The sequence below is a fragment of the Microcaecilia unicolor genome, chromosome 1, assembly GCF_901765095.1.
Source record: "Microcaecilia unicolor chromosome 1, aMicUni1.1, whole genome shotgun sequence".
Lineage (NCBI taxonomy): Eukaryota > Metazoa > Chordata > Amphibia > Gymnophiona > Siphonopidae > Microcaecilia > Microcaecilia unicolor.
Window position 1 is genome coordinate 730,894,332 of NC_044031.1, and position 26,270 is coordinate 730,920,601.

Genomic DNA, 26,270 nt, shown 5'->3' on the forward strand with positions numbered 1-26,270 from the left:
CTGGGGACTGCCAAATATGAAGCTGTTGCTCTAATAGGAGGCCATAGATTGGCACAGCTAAAGGTGATTGGGGCCTCTGTGCTGTTGGCATGTGCTGAATGAATCTTGAGAAAGATGTCTTCACAGGGAGTTTAATCTTAAGCAGCAGGAGGAGAAAGATCACAGGAAATGCTTGTAGGCTGCTCATTCCTCTTCTAAGAAGAATTCCAGAGGAACAAAATGTTTATTTTTATGTTTTATATTTATTAACATTTTATATACCACCAGGCCATACCAGGATCTAAGCGGTTTACAAATCTGTAAAAATATATAAGCATACAATTAAATAAGACCCAACTCACACAAGAATAATCATTCTCTGTTCCAGCACAATAACTCAAAACAAAAATAACACAAAAGTAACACAAAACAAAAGCTAAACCATGCAAACTCAATTCCCATTGTAATTTGGCTCTTGGTAGTTTTCTAGAGTGCTTTAAGAGAGCTCCAATGGTGGTGAGTGTGAGAAGGGAGGTAGAGCATAGCCCTTGACTTTCAGAATCCATAGCAGAGAGACTATCGGATCTGGAGATGAACACGTGCCTTTCTGCACAGGAGCACCACCCCTGGATGAAGCAAAGATACATACCTCACATGTGGGTTGACATCCGCGTCGGCCTGGGAATCGGCAATTTTGCAAGCAAAAAATTTAAAAAGTTTGCCAGAACCTTCTGGCGAGCACTGTGCATGCACGGACAACTTCCTGCCCATCACGTCAGCGTTCCCGCTCAGTTTAATCAAAAAGCAAATAATAAACAAACAGCAAATCCAAAGGGGCAGTGGGCAGGTTTGTGAGAACAATCAGCCTGCTGTCCTCAGAGAATACCTGCTACAGGTATGCATCTTCACTTTCTCCAACGACAAGCAAGCTGCTTGTCCTCACATGTGGGGCATCCCTAGCAACCAGGTTCACTCAAAACAATGAACACTGGTCAATTTGGCCTCGCAACGGCAAGGACATAACATAGATTGACTTGAAACCATAAACACCTAACTGAGAGTGCAGCCTGGAACAGAATAAAAATGGGTCTAGGGGGGTGGAGTTGGATTCTAAACCCCAAACAGATTCTGCAGCACCGACTGCCCAAACTGACTGTCGCGTCGGGTATCCTGCTGAAGGCAGTAGTGAGATGTGAATGTGTGGACTGATTACCATGTTGCAGCCTTGCAAATCTCTTCAATGGAGGCTGACTAAGTGAGCCACTGACGCAGCCATGGCTCTAACATTGTGAGCCGTGACATAGCCCTCCAGAGTCAGCCCAGCTTGGGCGTAAGTGAAGGAAATGCAATCTGCCAGCCAACTGGAGATTGTGCGTTTTCCGATGGCGACTCCCCTCTTGTTGGGATCAAAAGAAACAAACAACTGGACGGACTGTCTAAAGGGCTTTGTCCGCTCCACGTAAAAGACCAATGCTCTCTTGCAATCCAAGGTGTGCAAACTGCTTTCGCCAGGGCGGGTACAAGGACGAGGAAAAATGTTGGCAAGACAATTGACTGGTTCAGATGGAACTCCGACACCACCTTTGGCAGGAACTTAGGGTGTGTGCAGAGGACTACTCTGTTGTGATGGAACTTGATATAAGATGCATGCACTACCAAGACCTGAAGCTCACCGACTCTACGAGCTGAAGTAACAGCCACCAAGAAAATGACCTTCCAGGTCAAGTACTTCAGATGGCAGGAATTCAGTGGCTCAAAAGGAGCTTTCATCAGCTGGGTGAGAACAACGTTGAGATCCCATGACACTGGTGGAGGTTTGACAGGCGGCTTTGACAAAAGCAAACCTCTCATGAAGCGAACAACTAAAGGCTGTCCAGAGATAGGCTTACCCTCTACACGGTGGTGATAAGCACTAATCGCACTCAGGTGAACCCTTATGGAGTTGGTCTTGATGCCAGACTCTGACAAGTGTAGAAGGTATTCAAGCAGGGTCTGTTGTAATGAGAAAGATCAACTTAGGCTGACAGATAGCCCAGATGGTATAGAACTACCCTATCCACAAGGCCTTAGGAGAAAAGGGAAAGACAGTCCACTTAAAATCCAGACCTGGAGTTTACCTAAGAGAAGGGAGGGAAGGGTTTGGGTAGGGAAGAAGCAATACTCGAGAATGGCCAGTAGAGGGAGTGACAATGTTAAAACTTCATTTCCATGGGTACAGAATCAGTATAGGATTCCACCCACCTGTGGGGAGGGGGAGGATCAGGGTATCCTAGCTGTGGAGATTGAGGAATTTAGGGAGCAGGGTGGAGAGGGAGCTGATTGGATGGAAGTCCTAGAAGAAGGGCTTGGTAACCCAGGGGAGGAGGAGGTGGATAGAGAGCAAGTACCCATGGACTGTGAGGAGCCAAGAGACCAGAGTCTGCAAGTGTAAGAGGGCAGCGCGGGCGGACACAGGAGTGAAGTATCTGTGAAGTGGGAGGTGAGCTGCCCAGCCTGTATCTTTCTGATTGGAGTAAGGATCAGGAGCAGGCTATCTTTTTTGTTTTTCTGACATTTTTGTGAAGCAGTTTTGTTTCTTTCCTTTATGTACTGTGGACTACTGAAACTGACAGCCATGTTGAATACAGATTATAAAGTGGACTGTGTATTTTGGTTCTAAATTCAAAGAGACCAGTTGATTAAGTCTCTGGATTAAAAACTGTGGTTCCTAAGAGGAGTTTATTTTTTACTTTGCTGCCGATTGTACTGAAAGACCAGGGCTACTATTGGAGGGCAGTAGCCAGGGATTCGTCTCCACATACCCCAGACAATAGGGAAGTTTACACTGTGTAGGACAAGAAAGAGGATCAAGGGCCTTGCTGTCACACCAGATGGCAAACCTCCTCCATTTAAAAGAGTAACATCTCTTTGTGGAATCTTTCCTAGAAGCAAGCAAGACTCGGGAGACACCCTCTGAAAGACCCAAGGAGGCGAATTCTAAGCGCTCAACATCCATGCCGTGAGAGGTTGGGATGTAGAAGCGACCCCTCGTTCTGAGTGATGAAGGTTGGAAAACAGTCCAATCTCCACAGTTCTTCGGAGGACAACTCCAGAAGAAGAGGGAACCAAATCTGACGTGGCCAGAAGGGTGCAATCAGGATCATGGTTCTGCAGTCTTACTTGAGTTTTAGCAAAGTCTTCCCTACTAGAGGTATGGGAGGATACGCATACAGAAGGCCCGTCCGCCAATGTAGGAGAAAGGCATCTGACGCTAGTCTGTCATGGGCCTGAAGTCTGGAACAAAACTGAGGGGCCTTGTGATTGATTTGAGTGGCAAAAAGATCCACCAAGGGGGTGCCCATGCTCGGAAGATCTTGCGGACTATGCCCATGTTCAGAGTCCACTCGTGAGGTTGCATTATCCTGCTCAACCTGTCGGCCAGACTGTTGTTTACGTGATGGCACAGAGGGCGAGATCCGGTGCCCCCCTGCTTGTTGGTGTAGCACATGGCAACCTGACTGTTTGAATTAAGATTACTTGGTTGGACAGCCGATCTCTGAAAGCATTTAGAGTGTTCCAGATCGCTCTTAATTCCAGAAGGTTGATCTGCAGACCTTTTTCCTGAAAGGACCAGGCTCCCTGAGTGTGGAGCCCATCTACATGAGTTCCCCACCCCAGGAGAGATGCATCCGTCGTCAGCACTTTCTCTGGCTGAGGAACTTGGAATGGTTCCCCCATGGTCAAATTGGATCGAATCGTCCACCACTGAAGAGAATTTTGAAAGCTGGTGAACAGTTGGACTACATCCTCTAGATCCCCCGCAGCTTGAAACCACTGGGAAGCTAGGGTCCATTGAGCTGATCTCATATGTACACATGTCATGGGCGTTACATGAACTGTGGAAGCCATGTGCCCCAGAAGTCTCGAGACTTCTGGGGCACATGGCTTCCACATCTGCTGAGCCGTGACCTGCTGATACGCTCAAACCATGGACACCAGGGACAGAAGGCTGTCTGCCCTTGCCTCGGGAAGATAAGCTCGAGCTGTTTGAGTGTTCAACAGGACTCCAATGAATTCCAATTTTTGGACTGGGGTGAAATGGGACTTGGGATAATTTATGACGAACTCCAGTAGCTCCAGCCTAACCTTATATATGACCTGTCACATGGGTATCAGTCATAATATTAGCTCCTTAATGCTAGAATAGTAGCTTGGAGATCACCTGGTTAGAAAGGTAGTATTAGTGTAAACCAGTGGTTTCCAAACCTAGTCCTGGAGGCACCCCCAACCAGTCAGGTTTTCAGAATATCCACAATGAATATTCATAAGATAAATTTGCAGTCTCTCATGGTTATTCATTATGGGTATACTGAAAATCTGACTGGCGGGGTGCCTCCAGGACCAGGTTTGGGAACCACTGGTGTAAACTATTAGCAGTTTATTAGGCTGATGGTCCTGTACTCACATTTCCAAGACATTTTTAAGTTGCTCCAGTTTACATTTCCTCTCCTCTATTTCACAGTCATTGTGAGTCCCAAGTTCTGCTAGCAGCAAGCGAGCAATATCCAGAACTTCCTGTGGGATAGAACAGCAGCATCCTCAAACTCATATTTAGAAACCACACGTTCCAACCATAGAACATGAAAGCACCTTACACCACACAGGAAGAGATGTCCTTTCACAGGTGACTGACTAAAGGAGTTATTTTACCAGCTGATAACATGACACCTGTTTCCATAATAAACAGCAGTGGCTTCAAGTCTTTATGTACAATAAGAGATTTACGTTAGATCTTCTTCTGGTTACAGTACATAAAAGAACTAATTATAAACAATGACCCCTCCAACCTCATTGCTGTCAGTGGGTGGGGAGGTTGAAAACACAATATTGAAGCAATCATTAATGACAGGCAGATCCTCTGGAGTCCTACTGAAATTGCCTGTTCCTTGCTATAGAAAATGTGACATTGAAACAGAACTGCCACTGGCAGGAATATAGGTGAAGGAGTCTTGCACAGCTTAGAGGGAACACTGTTATAAACCATTATGGGCTTGTAGTCTAATCAAATGTCTTTACTGACAAGATGTTTGGCATGATTTGATGAGCCAAGAGGTTCAACCACCAGTTCATTTGCCTCTGCAAGCCAGGAAGCAAGATGCTTCGCAGTTTCATATTAAAACAGGAGCTAATGAAGTATCCAGAGATGTAAAACTCATATTATTCATTTTCTAATTAATTTTTAAAAAGTGTTTAAACCCCATTGAAACAGAAATTCAACAACAGTTGATCAGATAATAATAAATTTAAATACTACAAATTTCCCCTCACTGATTTTCTGTCATACACCTAAGGTCAGTGTGATTTTATGTAATTTCATTATAAACTGCTTTGAATGGCAAACTGTCCAAAAAGGCAGTATACAAATATTTATAAATAAATAAATTTACCCATCTAAATTCATAAAGTTGGCAAAATTAGGGCCCCTTTTACTAAACCGCACTAGCGATTCCTGTGTGGCAAATGCAATGAAGCCCATTCGAATTGAACGGGCTGCGTCACATTCGCTGTGCCGGGAATCGCTGGCGCGATTTTGTAAAAGGGACACTTAGATAGTCAAAAGTGGGCTCCTAAAGCAGTCGAGACTTATGGGCCATTTTACTAAAGTGTAGTAAACAGTCAGCATGTGACTTAGCACACTGTTAGTGCATGAGCATGATAACAGTTACCACGTTAGAACATACTAATTCACACACATACTAATTCACACACACTACATAGAAAACGGCCAAGTTATGGGAGGGAAATAGGTGTGGGCCACATCTTGCAGTTATAGTGCACAGAAACTTACTGTGCATTGTCATTGGCTGCAGATAAGTGTGGATACATTTAACGACGACTGAGGAGGTGCAACTGTGCTGTCAATGCACACAGGGTCCCATTCTATAAAGGTGCCAAACTGCAGAACACTGAGCACTGGGTACTAAGATTCCATTATAGAACAGAACGTAAGTCTGCATTTGTAGCCAATATATAGGTGCTATCACTCATGCCATACAAAAGGCAGGTATAAATGTAAGCATGGAAATGTTGCAGTTCAGCGCATCACTTGTTCTGTAAGTTATGCACCTATGTGTGGGACCCACCCATGAGTATAACCCCCTTTGCAGCTGTGTGCTAAGCTTGTTGAATACCACTTAGCATCCAACCGGTACTTCTGTGTGTGAATGTAACACTGTCTGGTTTTGTGAATCAAGTCAGCTTTGTATATATAACTTATTCCCTTATCTATGATCTAGTAGGGCAATTAGTTAGCTTGTGTCTTCTTGGTCTTCTCACAGACCGTAGACAGGCTTGCTTAGCCCTAGTAATGGGCCATAAACTTTAACAAGCGTCTGTTTGTTTGCTTCAAACAGGCTCTGAACATAACACGGGACATTTTCAGTGAAGGACAAGTATGAGTGATAAATATTCGAAGGAAGGAGGTTACAAAGGGCAAATGATGAATAGTTGAGAAAAATACCAAAGAAACAGAATTATGTGAAGGTGATCTTAGAGGTCAGAGTTGAAGAATACCAGATAAGAGAGAAAATATAAGGCATTAAGTGATTGGACAAAATTAATCTTCAGTATTCTGCCTAAGCACATTTTGTACTAGGTTAGAATCTGATAGCTTCCAAAGGGGGGGGGAAGAGAGAGAGAGAGGGGGGGAGAAGAGAGAGAGAGAGAGAAAGAGAGAGAGAGAGAGAGAGAGAGAGAGGGGGGGAGGGGGAAGAGAGAGAGAGAAATTGATTTTATTTTCCTTATACTGAAATCTGGACTGATATAAATAAGAATTCAATTTTCTGTAATACTGGGATAAAATAAATTTTATTGTAACCATTTATTTACTCTAATAAATTTTAGCATTATTATAAAACAGAAAAACTGAACTCTAAAGTGTTTTTCCTTTGCCAGAAGGGCTTGCTTTTTTCAGTCTCTTCTGTTCAGCTCCCCCTTTTAGAGGCAAGAAGGGAGTGCCCTATACATTTTTTAGTACTCTATAATCTCAGTGCGCAAATAGCACTTATATTTAGGCACTAAGGTTATAGAATGAGGGGGTTAATGTGTAGGAATGGATTTTTTTCTATGCAGTAACTACATAGGAAGATGCTGAGAATGCCAAAATTTACTGCAGAGGCTTTGCAGTTACTGCATAAGAGCAAAACTTTACCACCCTTTGATGAAAAGATCCATTAGCCAATTAGTACTGACTCTTTTAGAAAGGCAACATAGTTTGATCAGCTAGATTTAGGTAAATTTTCAGGCAAAACCCTTTGTTATGCTTACTAAAAAGCTTAAAGGCAACTGATTAAAACTTAGCCAGTTATCTTTGCTACTCAGCGGCTCTTTGAAATTGAACCCATGGGTTATTTACCATAAAAGGGAGCGTCCAGATATTCCACGCCGGGACGTTTCCAGTGACCGGCATTGAATATACAGTTTATTTTTAGCCGGTTTAAAGTTAACTGGCTGAGTTAATAGTCGAAGTTAGCCAGTTAACTTTAAACCAGCTAAAGATATACCAGCTATTTACGCGGCCCAAAGTAGCCGCTTACAATAGCTGGATATGAATGGAATATTCGAGGATAACTGGCTATACACGATATAGTCAGTTATCTCCTAGGCGCTAACCGGGAATATTCAGTGGGGGATAACTGGCTATCCCCTGCTGAATACTGCTGAATAGCCAGTTAAGTGCCATTTAACCAGCCAGGTGCCCGTTCCTGGCAGATTAAATGGTTTTGAATATCGGGGGGGGGGGGGGGGGGGGGGGATGTATCTTGAAGGCAACACCTGTTATGGGTAAAACTGATGCAAGCTTTGGTAAAAAGACATGACAGCCTTGTTTCAGCTATTTGGTGGTGTGTAACACTGTACCAAAACAAAAAGTCAATCCAGCCCAGCATCCTCTCTATGACAGTGGTCAAGCCAGGTCACAAGGATCTCAAAGCGTAAATCTACTTCCTTCCTACTCATACACAGCAGCCTTTCCAAGGCTACATGGCTAATAATGGTTTATAGCATTTTCCTCCAAGAACATTTGTAAACCCTTTTTTAAAACAGCTATGCTAACTGCCTTGGTTACTTCCTCTGGCAACACATTCTATGGCTCAGTTATGCACTAAGTAAACAAATACAGTCTCAGATTTGTTTTAAACTTTTCACCTTGAAACTTTTCATACAGAAAATAGACAAATGGAATATAGTATTTGTAAATACCTGAAGTTGCTCTGGTTTCTTTAGTTTCAGCTTCCCTGTTTTATAGCCATCATGATGTTCAAATAATTCAAAGAACCTAAATTAATAACAAAAGACAGTTCATGTCAGTTCAACTAAATAGGGAGCAACTGATTTCAGTCTCTCTTTACTAATGGGATATAATCAACACCATTCCCTCCAATCTTGCTACCTAATATACGTAATATTTCTTCCACCTCTGCCTAACCCAACACACATACATCTTTAACTGACTCTCGGGTTATAACTTTAACAGACTGCACTGTCACTTAGGGGGTCTTTAACAAAGCCACACTAAGGTTTTTAGTTTGCACTAAAAATAGCTGATGGTAAACACTGAAATACGTATTAGATTCCTATGGGCGTCTCAGTGTTTAGTGCCAGCTGATTTTTAGCGCGAACTAAGAACAGTAGTGCGGCTTTGTAGAAGACCCCCTTAAGCCTAAGAAAGTAGTGCTTATAAGATGCAAATCTACCCCAAGAAACTTCTCAAGGAACTGTAGACCATTCCTATGTATTGGTAGGAGAACTGCCATATTGGGAGGGATAAATACACCCTAAATCAAAACACACCTCTGCTCTCATTGACCTCAACTCAACGACTGCAGAAGATGGACAACTTTGCCCGTCGCCGTCACCCTGTCCAAATAGGAGCAAGTCATCGAGATACAGGGAAACTGATTCCCTGGCACTGAAGGAAGGCAGCTAACACCAAAATAACATAAATAAACATTCTTGCAGACGTGGTGAGACCAAAGAGCAAAGCCCTTAACTGGAAGTGACAACCCAGCACTGTAAAACATGCAAACCTCTGATACGGTGACCATATGGATATATGCAAGAACACCTCCTTGGGATTGAGGTCGGTGAGAAATTCTCCCGCTTGAACCGAGGCTATGACTGCTCTTAGTGTCTCCATTCAAAAGCAGAACACTCGGAAGCAGCGGTTTAGACCTCTAAGCCCCCTCATGATCAACAAAGAACTCCTGATGCCGAAGCAGAAGGCTCCTCAATAGAAAGCACTTCCAGTGCCTCAGAAATAAGAGTACTGAGCTCCTCTTTATGAAACAGCCTCAATACGTTTGGATCATCCCCCTCCTCGGTAAGGAGCACTCTCTCCTCTAACAGCTCCTTACATAGTAGCATAGTAAATGACGGCAGATAAAGACCTGAACGGTCCATCCAGTCTGCCCAACTCCTTCAACAATAGCTCTTCTGAATAGGCTGAGACCACATCAGATAAAGAAGGAGAAGCAGCAAGAGCCTCATATGCCCACTCCTGAAGATATAAATGAGATCTCTTAGGAGCCAGAGGGGCAGTGGGACGAGAAACTGATGCACCCTGCAGCAACACTGACTTTCCCTGCTTCAGTAAACAGGCCTGGTATAAGAGAAATATAAACTCCGGAGAAAACAAAAGATCCTGATGCAGCTGAATGCACTGTTGGGCCCTAAGTCTATAAAGTGGCAGCTGTGCTCTGTGTATGATCAGCCAGAGGTTGCTCCTCACTGTCAGTCGAACCTGACAAAATGGTTCCTATTCCTGCACTCTCCTACATCAAACTGTAAATCAAACCTGCTGCAGAGCCCAAAGACCCCAGTACATTTGGATGCTGCATCGAATCCGAAGATGTTCTGCCGCCAACCTCCGCTTGTTTCCTCTACGTCCCGTGGGATTGCCAGCTTGCATGCACTGCAATGCCCCAACGCCGGACAACAGGTCCCACAGCGGGAACACCGCTTAACTGTCTCTGTGGGAGCTCACCCCGACTGTCGCGCAGCACAACATGTCTCAAACAGTGAGTCAGGATCCCTCCCCTGCACCAAGTGGAACTTGCAGCCCTCCAAGTAGCTCTGAATCAAACTTTAGTCAGCACTGCCGACTGCTCTCCCCAAGCTCACAGTCTCCACAAGTTTTACCACAGATAAGAAAGGCTCAGGACTGACGCTCTGTCCCACGCTCTCCAGCAAACCTCTTTCCTTCTCCTTTATTTATTTTTTTAAGATTGTTGTGCTGGAAAAGGAGAGCTCCACAGGAAACAGGGGAGAGGTGAAGGTAGGAAAGAAGTAAATTTGCAAGGCAACACAGACAGGGATCTAAAGACCTCCAGATATGACTCTGCATACTCAAGCCACTTGCAAAGCTCAAATGGAAACCAGCTGACCAACTGCACCAGAAGCAAATCATTCAGAACTAGAGGCTGTCTACTTGCTGAAGACAGAAAATACTGGGAAGCTACACAATGGAAATACTACTTCACCTATATCTTGACTCGTGGAATGGTTCTAAAAGCAAGATGAGTCAATATTCAGCCTGCTGCAGTGAGCATCTTTTTATAAATACTGACTGCTGCCAACTAAGGGGGGAAGTTATCAATGTGGGCTACCATTAAGACAAGTTCTTTTACCATTAATTTGTGCTATTTTCGCATAGGTCCCATTTTATGCAACAAGACCTAGTTACTAATATCTGGGGTTAACAGTTAAATAACATGTCTTAACAGTAGCTCACGTTGATAACATCCCCACTAGGTTAGACCTGGATATTCAATGCGAGGCCATGTCTGGGCACTAGCACTGAATAGCCATGTTGGTGATACCAAGAAGTTATGACAGTATGGCTGATATTCACTGCTGTACCCACATAGCAACTGGGCAAAGTTAAGACCACTGTTTAAGTGATTCTACTTGTCTGTTTAGCTATGAAGGCACTAAACATTGCCCACATAACTTCCAGGACTGCTCCAACTGCACCCCCAGACCAACCTAGCTCTACCCAGACAGTACCACAGCAGTCAGCGAGGATACTCAGGGACACTGCCAGGTTAAATGTCGCCGAATATCCCCCCTACTGAGATGCTCAGTGTGATTTAACTGGGCAGGAGCCTCTCCTGTCCGATTAAATCTTTTTGAATATCGGACCCAAAAATGCCTGTCTGCTAGAGAACTATCCCAATTATGCAAACTTTCTCAGTCTTTTACCTGGGATGGCGAACTTCCATCTTCATCTTCTGTTTTGGAGTCCGGTCTCCATGACGAATAACAGCTATTACACATCGCAGTTCCATCCTACAGAGAGAGGGAGTCACAAGGTGGTCAATGTTCAAAAGCACTTATGGATTTCAAAGTCAGTACCTAATAAGAAACATCAAAATCTATTCAATCAAGATACAGCAGATATGTGTAAGGAAATTATAAAACCAAAAACTGAATAAGGGGCCGATATTCAGACCACAAGAGACTGGCTAACTCCAGCGGTTGGTGGTAAGACTGGATATTCAATACTGTGCTGGTTCCAGTAACTGGTATTGAATATCCTGCTTAATTTTGGCCAGTTTAAACTTAACCAGTCAAGTCAATAACAGCGCTGGCCGGTTAAGTTTAAACCAGTCAAAGATAGGACTGCTATTGGCCGCCAAACTGAGCTAGCGATGCACTGACTATTAGCAAATAGCCGGTTATATTGTGCAATATAACCGGTTAGCCGCTAAGGAGGAAATTCTATATATAGTGTCTAAAAAACTGGCACTGAAATCAGTGCTAAGCGTATTCTATAATTGGCACCTAGATTTAGGCGCCGATTATAGAATATGCTTAGTTGATATGTCAGTCCCAATATCTAAGCATATCCATTTATGCCAACGAAAACCTGGTGTAAATCTCAGCGCGTAGATGCACTAGGCTATATTCTATAACTAGGTGCCTAAATTTTGGAACGTCCATGAAACACCCATTTCCCTACCTATAACCACACCCATTTTTGCCTCTGCGCGTTAGAAGTCGGCACACATCGTTACAGAATACCCTTACTGAGTTGTATGCCTAAATTCTAATCAGTGCCAATTTGTGCTCATTATTGCTTGTTAAGTGCTGTTATCAGCGGCTCATTAACTTGTTAAGTCAACTAAGTTACGTGTGGTGTTATAGAATCTATACCTATTTCAGCACCTAAATCTAAGCACACTATATAGAATCTGGGGGTAAACACTGAACCGGAATACTTAGCAGGATATAACCAGCTATCTCCTGTTGAATATTCACAAATAGCCAGGTAAGCCCTATTTAACCGGCCAGCAGCTGGGTACTGCACTAAGCCCCTCTCACTTATGACATCATAGCACTTCAGCGTGCTGTGGTGGGAGTATTTCAGTCAGACCAGTCTGAGGTGCGACGCTGAAAGATTTGCACCGATTCATCTATAATCATGAAGTGGTGATGTTTGTTTCATTTTCTATTTAGGTTAGACCATTCTTCTAGCTTCTGCAGATCTTTTTTCATGTTTTCCACTCCCTCCGGGATGTCCACTCTGTTACAAATCTTGGTGTCATCCGCAAAAAGGCAAACTTTACCTTCTAACCCTTCGGCTATGTCACTCACAAATATATTGAACAGAATTGTGCCTCAGGGATCGGTGCTGGGGCCGATTCTGTTCAATATATTTGTGAGTGACACTGCCGAAGGGTTAGAAGGTAAAGTTTGCCTTTCTGCGGATGACACCAAGATTTGTAACAGAGTGGACACCCCGGAGGCAGTGGAAAACATGAAAAAAGATCTGCAGAAGCTAGAAGAATAGTCTAATGTTTGGCAATTAAAATTCAATGCGAAGAAATGCAAAGTGATGTACTTAGGGAGTAGAAATCCACGGAAGACGTACGTGTTAGGCGGTGAGAGTCTGATATGTACAGACGGGGACAGGGATCTTGGGGTGATAGTATCTGAGGATCTGAAGGCGACGAAACAGTGTGACAAGGCGGTGGCTGTAGCTAGATGGTTGCTAGGCTGTATAGAGAGAGGTGTGACCAGCAGAAGGAGGTTTTGATGCCCCTGTACAAGTCGTTGGTGAGGCCCCACCTGGAATACTGTGTTCAGTTTTGGAGGCTGTATCTTGCTAAGGATGTAAAAAAAAAATTTGAAGCGGTGCAAAGAAAAGCTACAAACATGGTATGGGATTTGCGTTACAAAACATATGAGGAGAGACTTGCTGACCTGAACATGTATACCCTGGAGGAAAGGAGAAACAGGGGTGATATGATACAGACGTTCAAATATTTGAAAGGTATTAATCCGCAAATAAACCTGTTCTGGAGACGGGAAGGTGGTAGAACTAGAGGACATGAAATGAGGTTGAAGGGGGGCAGACTCAAGAAAAATGTCAGGAAGTATTTTTTCACGGAGAGAGTGAGTGGTAGATACTTGAAATGCCCTCCCGCGGGAGATGGTGGAGATGAAAACGGTAACGGAATTCAAAAATGCGTGAGATAAACATAAAGAAATCCTGCTCAGAAGGAATGGATCCTCAGAAGCTTTGCAGAGATTGGGTGGCAGCACCGGTGGTTGGGAGGCGGGGCTAGTGCTGGGCAGACTTCTAGGGCCTGTGCCCTGAAAATGGTACATACAAATCAAGGTCAGGCATAAATATAAAGTAGCACATACGAGTTTATCTTGTTGGGCAGATTGGATGGACCGTACAGGTCTTTTTCTGCAGTCACCTACTATGTTAGGTTTTATTTTGGGGAGTTCTTCTTTTTTTTTTTAAATTAAACATTTTTCATCAATTCCAAAGCGAACTTTGTCAAGCAATCTGAAAAAGGTACAAGGAAACAAGTACACAGGGAAAATCCCTCTACTACAATAATAGTTATACGCTGTAGTCCACAATAAAGGGGGGACTGATAAACATCATTCCTGAGAGGAGGAAGAGAAAACAAGAGAGAATAGAATAAAAGAAAATAGCGCACAAACAATCATTTCAACTGACTCATTATTTTCTACGAGACCAGAAAGTCGATATAAGTCAGTTTTAGGAATTCTTGCATCCAGAAAACATCAAAGTTGTAAAGGTTCAAAAAAATGGTAAGTAGTATTATCTATCCGAAGCACACATTTACACGGGAACCTTAACTGAAATTTAGCACCCAAAATCAAAACTTCCTGTTGCATAGATAGAAATTTCTTCCTTCTTTCCTGTGTCGTTCTGGAGACATCCGGAAATATCTGAATCTTTTCTCCCATAAAGAGAACTGGAGCCGATTGTCTCAGATAAAGTCTTATCAAGGCCTCTTTATCTTGGAAATGATCTAGCTCCATTTTCTAAGTTCTCCAGCCTTTGGTGAACAACAGCAGCATTCTGTAATAATTTACAATCCACCTCTTTAACTTGGGATAAAGATGTTTCATAATTTTTCATATTTGACTCCTGAAGGACTAGTCTAGATTGAAGCGATTCTATCATTGAGGCATTCAACTTTGTATTGGAGACAAAAATAAGACAAACCTTATGCAGGGATTCCATTGCCGATCATAAGGACTCTAGTGTTACCTTTGCTGGTCTCTCCAACGGCTGCAGGCCTACCTCAGGGCTAGGCCACATTTCAGCCCCCATCAGCGTTCCAGGTGTTACCTCTAGCCCGGATAAAATCTGCACAGCTTGCAAAGGGGTAACTGAGAGGCTCTGTTTTTCAGGAGAAACTCCCTCTTGAAGTGTCACAATGACATGGGAAGAGCTCTCCTTAGCTCGTCCACAGATCCCCGACTTCCGAGGGCTCAACGAGCGTTCCTCCCAGCATGCTCTTCGCTTCTAGAGCCTGCTTCTCTGGGCTCCGCGGGCTAGTGAAACCTCACTTTTCTGACCGGGACTCCTCTCTGTGCCAGTCAAAGGAGCGCCCCTGGGTGCAGCTGGCATTGCATATGCTGTTATCGGTAACTGACGAACAGTAGGGTCCGTAGAGGGTAAGAAGGAACCTCCTCTAATCTTTCCCTTCCTCTTTGGCATTATTAAACTCAGGAAATATTACTTGAAGGAAAAAGGAATCTCCAGACTCAGCATAGCACGTCTGGTCTTGGAGGAGTTAAAACTATTCACGTGGTGATCTCAGAAAGAAAGCCAAAAAAATTATTTTACAACCAACTATAGATATGTGGTTGATTGTTTCAAAGTATCAAGATCTACCCCAGTTAATATTAGACACAGATGTCAAAACACAACGGAGTGGAAAAGTGGCCTAGTGGTTAGGATGGTGGACTTTGGTCCTGGGGAACTGAGGACCTGAGTTCGATTCCCACTTTAGGCACAGGTTGCTCCTTGTGATTCTGGGAAAGTCACTTAACCCTCTATTGCCCCATGTAAGCCGCATTGAGCCTGCCATGAGTGGGAAAGCGCAGAGTACAAATGTAACAAAAAAAATAAAAAATATGGATTTAAGCAAAATTGTCTTAGACTAGTGCAAAAACATTGTGCTTATACTAATTCATTAGATATAGTGCCCATTCCCTGTTTTTATATAAATGCAAGGTCTATTTGTAATAAGGTGGAAATACTTAGGGATTGGCTGGAGATTGCTCAACCTGGATTTGTATTTCTAACTGAAACGTGGTTTAGAATAGAAAATGAGCCACTTGTTTTGAACTTGTGTCTGTTAGGTTACAAGATTGTTCATTGAACTTGTTTAGATAAAAGAGAAGGAGGCTTAGCACTACTGTATAAATCCTTTTAAAGGTCTCTTTAGAAGATTGCTTTCAGAGATATAGAAAGGTGTGGGGGGGGGGGGGGGGGGAGGGATATTTTCAGGAAGCAAGATTAAGGAAAACAAAGTCTAATTGCCTGTAATTGATGTGCTCCTAACATCTGCTCAACAAATTCTCAGATGGGTCATGTGATGATTTTCTTCAATGCATCCTCTGACCAGATCACATGGCCCACGTGCATAACTCAATTAAGTGCCTTTCTATTAGAAATAAACTGGGGGAAAACAAGAAGAAAAGAAGGTGGAATGAAATAGGGGAAATGAAAAAAAAAAGTGCAAAAAAAAAAAAAAACTAGTACAAAATGGGCAACTGTATAAGAAGTTTGGAGGTGCACTGGTGTTGCTCCTTTTTATTTCAATGGAACCATATAGTTTAGACTTCTGTGCATTCATTTGAGTAGCACCTGTGTAGCTGACAGGAGTTTTGCAGACTACTTTTTGTAGTCACAAAAGTTGAATGGAGTTGTAGCTGAAGACAGATTATCCATACTAGCCCCTTTCATTATGGCAGGAGCGATAATCTATAGAAGAAAGTAAATTTCTTTCATGCTAACCTAAATATTGTTTTGCAGCATAGAAACCACAAGCAGCTGAAAAACTTCAGATATTCATTCATTTACACATTTCAGTCACTTTATAGAACTGTCTTATACCAGCTACTTACATGGTGCCTGATGTAGTTGGCACAATGGGAATATCTTCTGCTTCTGTCGGGATGGACCATGGAATTTGGAACTGTGGAGCCAGTTCCCTCATGACAATATTCCTAGAAATTAAGATCATACGTGTAAGAAAACATCATCTCTACTATGTGTACACAAATGAGGGTCACCTTATCTCACTATTTGATTCACAAAAGGGGTAATTTTCATACTCTCTGCAGAGCTCAAAGGCCCATGTGCTCATTTCTAGCAGAAAATTCACCCACGGGGTTTCTCTTTCATAACGTGGATAGTCCATGCACCATGATACACAATACCCACAGGTAGGAGTATAGTATGTTGAATTTACGTTGCATATATTTTATGCTTTCCAGAAAAAAAGCACAGCAGGCTGTCAAGAAAAGGTACAAGTGTGCTTAATTAACGACTCGTAATAGGCCGTATTTCGGAGTAAAACCATGCCTGCAGGCGTGGTTTTATGCCGAAACACGGCCCATGTCAGGTCATTAATAAAGCACACTTGTACCTTTTCTTGACAGCCTGCTGTGCTTTTTTCCTGGATTGCTTTGTTGTATACTTTGACCCTCTCCACTCTATGCTATATTTTATACTTTTACCTGCACTGATGGGGAGGGGAAATTTTCAAATATGTTTTGTATATGGTAAACACATGTTTACCTGTAATGAAAATAAATTAAAATTGTTCTCAATATAGCCTGCACTTTCAATACTTTCTCTACTCATTCGGTGTTGGTCTGACTGCTTTACCCTTTCAACCCCAATCTTAATCTTGGATAAATGGGAAACTCTGCCCCCAAGTTTTTTCAGTGCAGGCAAAAAGAAAGAGAAAAAATGTCCACATTTGATTGTAATGAAAGTATTTCAGTTAAATATTTCTGCTATTTAAATTTATATTGTATTACTCTTACTTGTTGCTGCTAATATGCTGACATTTCTTTAAAGATTGCATAGCACCTTTGAAATAAATGAACTATCTGAAGTGACCCATGATCTCTCTTCTGCCTCCTCTGAAATCACACCCCAGAAGTGTACATACCCAAGTATTTTTGCACAGTCATCATAGTATTTCATGGAGTTCTTCACAAAGCTAAACCCGTTCACGTCACAAACAAAAGAATGTCCATTTGCTCGTAACAAATCAAAACCGCACACAGTTTGCTGTGAATGACAAAAGAAAACATTACTGAGGAGAAGGTCCAACCACCCCCCCCCCCCCCCAAAATAAAATGTAAATATACTGGGAGCAGCATGTTAGCTAAAGAATTGCTACTACATGGACATCGCTTGGATAAGGTGAACCAGAGAAACATCATCACATCCAAAGGAAGAAAGTCAGAAAATCATTAGAATATTATGACTCAAATCAAGATGCATCCAACCACAGAAACATTAACACATGCCCTTGTGAACTTCTCACATAGGTATCCAGAGGTAGTTTCCCCTGTGAAAAAAAAAATACTAAAGCATATCAAAAGGGAAAAAAATTGCTGGTTCTGGACAGTATCATACAGTGCAGGATGTGTGTTGACTTTGGAACAAAATAAATAAGAGCTTTCTAGCAGACTTACTAAATACCATCTTTAAACAACTAGTTTACATTTACACCAGGTGAAGAAACAAGTAAGGCGCAGTGCCCCATGGGTGCACGAAGCCGAATATAACATGGCGCCGTGCCCCGACGGGAGCGAGCGAGGCGCAGGGTGCAGGATCCAGTAGTCCGAGGGCACCCCGCTGGCAAATGGGAGGAGCGACGGGAGGGTTAAAAGCCCCAGGAGGGAGCCCGGACGACCTCTTCCGGCGTCCGGGCAAACAGACTGCACCCAAACACCCCCCCCCCCCAGTACTAGTATGATGTATACTTGTATTATTTGTCGCAGCTTTAGGCAGGGTACCCAAGCCGGAGGGTATTAGATAGGCAGCTAGTAGCTGCGCTTACGGTACGGCCCCCTTGCTGTGTGGCGGGGAGCTCGGTTTACGATTGGTCAGTCTTGCTAGGGCGGCGGACTTGGTCCGGGTAATGAGCCAGAGGCTGTGAGCGGCTTGGGTATGCCCAGGGTTTAGAGATGTTCTGTATATAAAATAAAGCTGCGGCCAAGTTGTGCCACTTCAAGAAAATACTGTGTGTGGTGTCTTTATCGGGTTATGGTGGTGAATTCAGTACATGGCAGGCCCGAGGGGTCTCGGTTGCCTATGTTAAAGGAGAAAGCAGTCTCATTCCTGATATTCAAACAATGTCTGTGAAAACCCGGGGCCATTCAATGAAAAGGAAAGATGTAACACACAATCTCAGCAATAAATAGAAGAATTTGAATCATACTGACAGGATTTGAGATCAAAAATTTCACAGTGGAATACACATGCAGTACATTCTCCTTCTAGACTTGGAATGTGTTCTCCATGGAGTATACTAAATTTTCAGACATTCTTTTACATTATTTGTATGTATCTGCGTTGTGTGCACTTGCTCAATCCTCAGTCCTTTCTCCACTTCTCTGGTTCAATACGCAGGCTTTTTTCACCTCCTCACTCATGTTCTCTACGTGCTTCCAAGCCTCAAGCATCATCTTCAATGCCTCCCAACAGCACCTCTCAGCCTCAGTCGTACCCCCTCAGTTTTAATTTTTTCCCATTCCCACTTTTAACTCTTTCCCCTCAGCAGCTTATTACTCTATGTCAGTAGAATAGGTCAGCAATTCCCAATCCAGCTTCAATTCCCTTCTTTAGCTTCAGAAGCCCTTCTCCTCCTAGTCTAAAATGTTCTATCCTACTCTGTCTCGGCATCCACACTCCAGTCACAGTTCTCCTATTTCTGCACTGATGTGCTTTTATGTGTGGGAGAGAAGCTCTTTTATGCTACTCAAAGAGAAACAAAATCTTAGTTGTAAATTCCTGGTAGGCCCATAATAGTTTGTACGCTTGCTGATAAGGCTGAGTAAGCTTACAACGGTTTATATTTGATGGTTTGCCTCTAAATTCTGGTAATAGTTGAAGAGCAACAGACTTTGTGTATGTATTTTTGTTTCTTTATTTATTGTATTTTATATTCTTATTTGAACTTGTATGTTTGGCCACCCAGAGGGGTATAAATCAAAGAAAGAAAGAAAACGGAAGATCTGAGCCACTGATTGGCAACATGGTGGCCTGGTTGCTTCGCAACTGAATCAAAATTATAATTAGTTGGCAAGACTTCACGATGTCAGACTCCTTTTGTGAAAGAAAGCTGGCAAGCTGGTTTTAGTTACTCAAGATTTCCCATAAAACAACCTTTCACTAATCTAAGAATAAGTGTTATGTTGCAATGTGACACGTCAGCAATTTCAAAAAACAAGAGGAACAAAAGTTAAGGACAGAGAGTACATTAGATATTGTTTATTGCTTATTTCAATTTGTAATGCCACCAAATCTGAGGTCACAGTGGTTTACAAAATAAAAAAACAAAAATCAAAATGACAAAACAAAAGGAACTCCAATCATAACAGGACAGCAACTATCCAAACACCCACAGAGAATCACACTTGTCCCAATATCACATTTACATCCCTAGATAAGCTACGATTTAACCTTAGACAATCATTCATATTTGCCTAGAGCCTTTTATTCAAACAGGATCCCTGTGTGCTTTACAGGCTTTAAAACTTCAGAAATAGCCACTTAAAATGTAGAAGAACAATGAAAAATTTCAGATCCTCAAAAAGGAGTTACTAACCTTGAATGCCACACAAACTTTGCGAGCAACCAATTTCTCCATAGCTGTCAACATAACTGGATAGCGAATCTCTTTACCCTCGCTATCACGCTCCACTTTTCCATCTAGAGCTGGGGATTTACGAGCTTCAGCATGAGCATAATCGGGTCCCACTGTGTATACCTGAGTAAAGATTTAAAACAGGATGTCATCTCTTCCACATACAGAAATATTTTACATAAGCACAGAGATACACAGGCAAACATGGGATGAAAATCAACTCATTACAATGCATCCCCCAGGTGTTAAAATAATAATAATTAAAAAAAAAAAAAAAAAAGAGAAAGAGAGAGAGAGAAACATTATTAACTAGTTTCCATAGTGTACAACCCTTTTCTCATACTTTTAAACTGAAACTTTCTCTAGAGGTAGAAACTTTTCCCATAGGTTTAAACAAACTTTTTCTAGAGGTAGAAACTTGACAGCCAAATAACTTTGTAGCAAGGCTCAGATTCTGTCATAAAAGACAGTTATTTTCAGTGCTTTGGCTGCTAGAGAGGTAGTACTGTTACTGACCTGAATTAGGTGTTAATTAAGGTGCGAGGATGTAGAACATTTGCAAAGGTTACTGAGGTAAATTTGATTATTGAGTTATATCTTCAAAGGGTTTGTTTTAAGAAGTCCCCTTAGAATCAAAACTATATAGAGAGGAAAAGTCTCACTTAACTTTCTTTCTGAGACGAGGACATTTCTCTGGTAAGAGAACATCATTTTGCTCTGTGATTCAGGAACTTAAAGATTGGGGTTTAAAGGAGGAAATGTAGGTTTATTGATAGGCAGATTAAAAAAAAAAGAAGAAAAGAAAAAGCAGACTTCATCGAATAGTCTCTATACCCTTTTCCCCCTAGTTTTAAAACTTGAACTTTGTACCACAGCATTAACAGATAGCCTCTAAGAGGCAAAGCAGGACCTAGTTCCTTGAATACTATGTGTAATTCTGGTCACCACATCTCAAAAAAGATGTAGTGGAATTAGAAAAAGTAGAGAGAGGGGCAACGAAAATGATAAAGGAGATGGGATGACTTCCCTATGAGGAAAGGCTGAAACGACTAGGGCTCTACAGCTTGGAGAAAAGATGGCCGAGAGGAGATATAATAGAGGTATATAAAATAATGAGTAGGTAGACATGAATTGCTTGTTACTCCTTCCAAAATACTTGGACTAGGGGGCACGCAATGAAGCTACAAAGTAGTAAATTTAAAACAAATAGGAGAAAATATTTCTTCACTCAACGTGTAATTAAACTCTGGAATTCGTTGCCACAGAATGTGGTAAAAGCAGTTAGCTTAGAAGGGTTTAAAAAAGAAAAGTCCATATGCTATTATTAAGGACTTGGGAAAATCCATTGCTTATTTCTAGGACAGGCAGCATAAAATGTATTGTACTGTTTTGGGATCTTGCCACATACTTGTGACCTGGATTGGCCACTGTTGGAAATAGGATACTGGGCTTGATTGACCTTCGATCTGTCCCAGTATAGCAACACTTATGTACTTATGAGCCCAAACACATTGTTGAAGTACTCTAGCACAGTGCTTCTCAACCTGGTCCTTGAGGCACACCTAATCCCATCAGGTTTTCAGGACATCCACAATGAATATGCATGAGATAGATTTACATACCAAGGAGGCAGTACATATAAATCTATCTCATGCATATTCATTGTGGATATTCTGAAAACCTGATGGGACTACATATGTCTCAAGGATATGGGTTGAGAAGCACTGCTCTAGCACACAGCCTTCCATGTGTTAATTTTTAATTAACAACAGCTAAGAAGAATCTAGCCCTGTGACGGGTCTGAGAGCATCAATCCTTTGATGCACTGCCAGCACATCAGGAGGCACTAACCCGCTTTAACAATGCCAGTTGACATTACAAAGTGTTCTAGCGACTATTCAACTTCACCTAAAGCAGCTGAAAAAACAAGAAAAAAAAGAATTAAAAATGTACTTTAATATTGTAAACGTTAACTCATTAGGGGTCTTGGTCGCAGAACATTTTAGAAATGTAATAATATACTCTGGGTATAAGTTAAAGGATTTCAATCGTATCACTTAATTCAAAGTTTCAATCCATTCCCTAGATGCTAAAGTATCAAGATTTATTTAACATATACTCTATTGTGTTTTATATTAAATGGGTGTGTGTGTAAATTATGGAATTCAGGGTGCCATCTGGTGCCTAGTACTACACATAGGGCAAAATATATAAATAGCACCCAAATGATCAGTGCTCAGCTGGTATTCTATAAAGAGTGCCCGCCCTTTACAGAATATCGGCATAGCGTGCAGATCGCACCTAACTTTAGGCACCCGACTTATGCCTGACAGAAACTGGTGTAAGTTCAACCTCCAAAATTAGGCATGGATTGGCAAATTCTATAACTTGGCCCCGATACAGAGGCCCAGGGAAGAAAGACTAGGACCCCCTTTGAGGAAGAACTGAAGCCCAGAATACACCTTCACTGAATGGTTCTAACTGTGACCTGGCTGAGGTGGAGTAGAAAGTTCTGAATAAACGTGAAACGAGATTCTGGAAAAAGATTTAAGAGAAAACCAACAAAAGGAAGTGATAGAGAGACCAAGACCAACACAATTGGAAAAACAAAGTGGTCAGATAACAAAGACCCCTGACGCAGGTGAAATATAGCCAAAGCACGGCCCATCAGGATATTTTCTGAATAAATCATTTCCTATTGTCCCAGTCTTGAAGGCCCTTGTGTGCTTTTTTTGTGCTGCCTAACTTTTGGGAACACCCATGACCCGCCCATGCTCCTCCCATGACCACACCCCCTTTTTAACTGTGGTCGAGAAAAGTTAAGCACCATGTTAGAGAATAGCACACGGGGGAGATCCATGATCAACTTCAATTAGCACCAAGTGGCCAATTGGTGCCTATTATCTTGTCAAGTTGCACATGGATCTCAGATTTGCAGGCAAACTCCAGGACACAGCATTATATATAGAATCCGGGGGATATGGTATACACTCACAACAGGGCACACATATACATATATCACAGGCAAACTCCAGTGCCCAGCACTGAGCATTATATAGAATCCGGAGGATAGGGTATACACACACAATAGAGAGCACATATACATATATCATCCAGCTGACATTCTATCCTCGGAGAATTACAAATGACTCAAGGCAAAGCAGACAACAAAGTTTAAAATTAGAGCAGTATCCAGCTCAGTGTCAGCAGTACATTGGCACACTGAGATGCGAGAAATTTGGCTAGGACTCCAGAGCTAGGCTTCTTATCCTCTGCATCTGGGTCTCAATCTGAGCCATTTCTTAACTGCAACACCTAGTAGTTGGACTCCGACTGCACATGTACAGTGATCCAAGAATGGTACTAGAAAAAGGGGAGCGGTTTTGACAAAGTGTAAAAGTGCATTCCATGGAGTACATACAGGAGTCCTTTTACTAAGCTACAGCAAAAAGGGGGTCTGTTTTTGAAGCGCGCTGAGGACCCCTTTTACCACAGCTTTGTTTTAAAGAAATGGCCGTGCATCAAGTGAAGCACTTGCTATGCAGCCATTTCGGGGAGGGAGAACTTACCACCACCCACTGAGGAGGTGATAAGGGTTCCCACAGTAACCGGGCAGCGATTACCACCAGCTAAACATCAGCGCTACAAAAATAAAAAATGGCGCACGCTGGGGGGTGGGACCTACCGCTGGGCTGCTGCGGTAGCCCGGCGGTACTTCCGGTTTAGCGAACGGTAAGCCTGTGTTGAGCTTACTGCTGCTCAGTAAAAGACCCCCACAATTTCCAAAGACGTTTATTTATTTAGTACTTTATATTGCGCATTGTACTATTTAGTCCCAGTAATTTTGTTATTGTTGTAATTCTGTGCATGTGTGGTGTAGTTGGGAGGACTGCCAGTGTGTGTCAAGATGCTTTGGTATGTGAGCGGGGAAGAATGTGAAGGGAGTATATCTTGGCTCATAAGGTCACCTGCTCTTCCTGCTTTTATCTGTATTTTTAAACTTAGAATTTCCTATTACCTGTATATATCTGTTGTTAAACCATTTATGCACAGAAAACTTGCATAAGTGCAGATTTATTTTTTAAAAAGTCACTGTGACAAAATCTGAGCCTAAGAACTGTATTATTTCATGGTGTGTTTCTCATAAAGGGCCAGCAGATGGTGCTTGTTTTGAATTTTTTTTTTTTTGTAATGTTTTTATTGATGAATGCATAAATGATACAATATCATGCCAATCCTTAGAACTCCGATAGTAAACATTTCAAACCTGTACTAATACATCTGAACATCTATCATCAACATTTTTGTTCCCCCTCCCCTCCTTTCCCTTCCCCATCCCCCTCCCTTTTTTGTAATATGTTTATTGACTGTATCCATTGTTGAAGAGAAAATCTGTACAGAATTATTGTCAAGAAAGCTTTACAGGAACCTTTGGACTGTATCAATCAGTAACCATAGCATTGTTCAGCAAGTTCATAATGAAAATAAATATGGAATGCTGTCAACATTCTGTAGTCAGTACATGTAGTTCCTGTGTTTCACTACTTTCCATGTCTCCTCCATCGTATGTCAAAGTTGTGATTCATCAACAAGTTAACGCCCACAGGGCAGGAGGAACATATCACGGCTTTAAATGTCATCCTCCTTTTCCCATCTCACAGACTCCCTTCATTTTATATCATACTCTTCCCGTCTACCCTCCCTTTCCCTCCTAACCCACCCTGAGGTATCTTCCAGAAATGTATCTTGCTGTAAAATCAAAGGGAATTCAGGACCAGACTTCTATCCCTGGTATGTAGTGTCTGAATATATGGGCCCCAAATGTCCAAAAAGGCCTTCCTCCTCCTTTTCGAACCTCCCACCCCTCGGCGCTCACACAGCATTAGTTCATGGAATCTATTCCTCCAGTGCCAAAATCCGGGAGAGTATTGCCCACCCATTGACAAAGTAATAACCTCTTGCCAACCAAACAGGCCCTACGGATCAAGTGTCTTCCAGATATGCTCTGCAGTACAAACACCTCATGTTTATCCAGTAACACACCCATCGGGGAGTCCACTACCCCAGAGCCCAACAAAAAGGACAGATACTGTAGAACCTCCCTCCAGAAATGGTGTACCCGAAAACATTCCCACAAACAGTGAAACAGTGACCCAGGCAATCTTCCACATTTTTCACATAGTGGGTCTTCCACCTCTCCCATTCGAAAAATCTGAGCTTTTGTGAGGTATGCTCTATGCAAAATTCGGTATTGGCATTCACGGAGGCCTGCATTACCAGTCATCTCCGGAATTCTAGAAATTAACATATCAGCTTGTTTTGAATTTTAAAGCTGTTGCAGAAAAAGACTTTCTCTCTTCCAGTTTCAGCTTATGGGAAGGCAATCTGCAGTACCATTGGGCAGCTACTTTCAAAATTGATGCTCTGGGCTCTGATGGCCCCGGATTTCAAATCTAGCCTGAAGATACTGGATTTTCCCCAGACTCATCCAGGGATTGGAGAGAGAAAGATATCTTTACTGAGGCCCTGTGAACTCCCCAGGTACTACCCAGGTAGTAAACAAACGTTTAGTTTTATAATTGATTCAGTTACCTGTTATTGCTTGCTGATTTCACCTTTTTCTGTTCACTGTTCAAGTTCTGTGAAAATAAACCTTATTTAGTTTATTGACTCTGCTGTCCTAGACTGACTACGAATCCTGGGTCATGTTTTTGGGTCTGTACGTGTTTTCTGGGAGCTGTGGGACCCCTGGAGTGTGGTCCCAGTATCCTAGAAATCACCAGGAAATAAGCTGAGTGGGAGACTAGCTCAGAGGTAAGCGGGACCCAGTCAGTGGGTGGACGGTGCTAGTATAGAGCATGAGTCCAAGTGCAGGTGAGGCTGGGCAGTTCTGGGCAGACCCTTCAGGTGGCCACTGGGTAACCCCAGGTGGGTGCTAGGCATTTCGTGACAGTCACAAAGACAGACAAGTGGTCAAGAACCTAAAAGTTTTCCTACAGTCCTTTACTTAAAGGATGTCTAAAAATCATGAAAAAACCTTGGTTAGTTGCAAAGGCCCCAACAGACAACATTTGAGCAGGAGGT

The 26,270-nt window shown here is 42.4% G+C and overlaps 1 protein-coding gene across 1 annotated transcript in view; it reads right to left on the reverse strand.

The window, feature by feature from the left end:
- Nucleotides 1-26,270, reverse strand: part of PPIP5K1 (diphosphoinositol pentakisphosphate kinase 1) — a 283,513-nt gene that overhangs the window by 156,473 nt on the left and 100,770 nt on the right. The window contains 6 exon segments of the mRNA XM_030189638.1: nt 4,424-4,533; nt 8,218-8,293; nt 11,218-11,304; nt 16,423-16,524; nt 17,478-17,599; nt 20,148-20,309. Of these exon segments, the coding sequence (XP_030045498.1) occupies nt 4,424-4,533; nt 8,218-8,293; nt 11,218-11,304; nt 16,423-16,524; nt 17,478-17,599; nt 20,148-20,309 (659 nt within the window).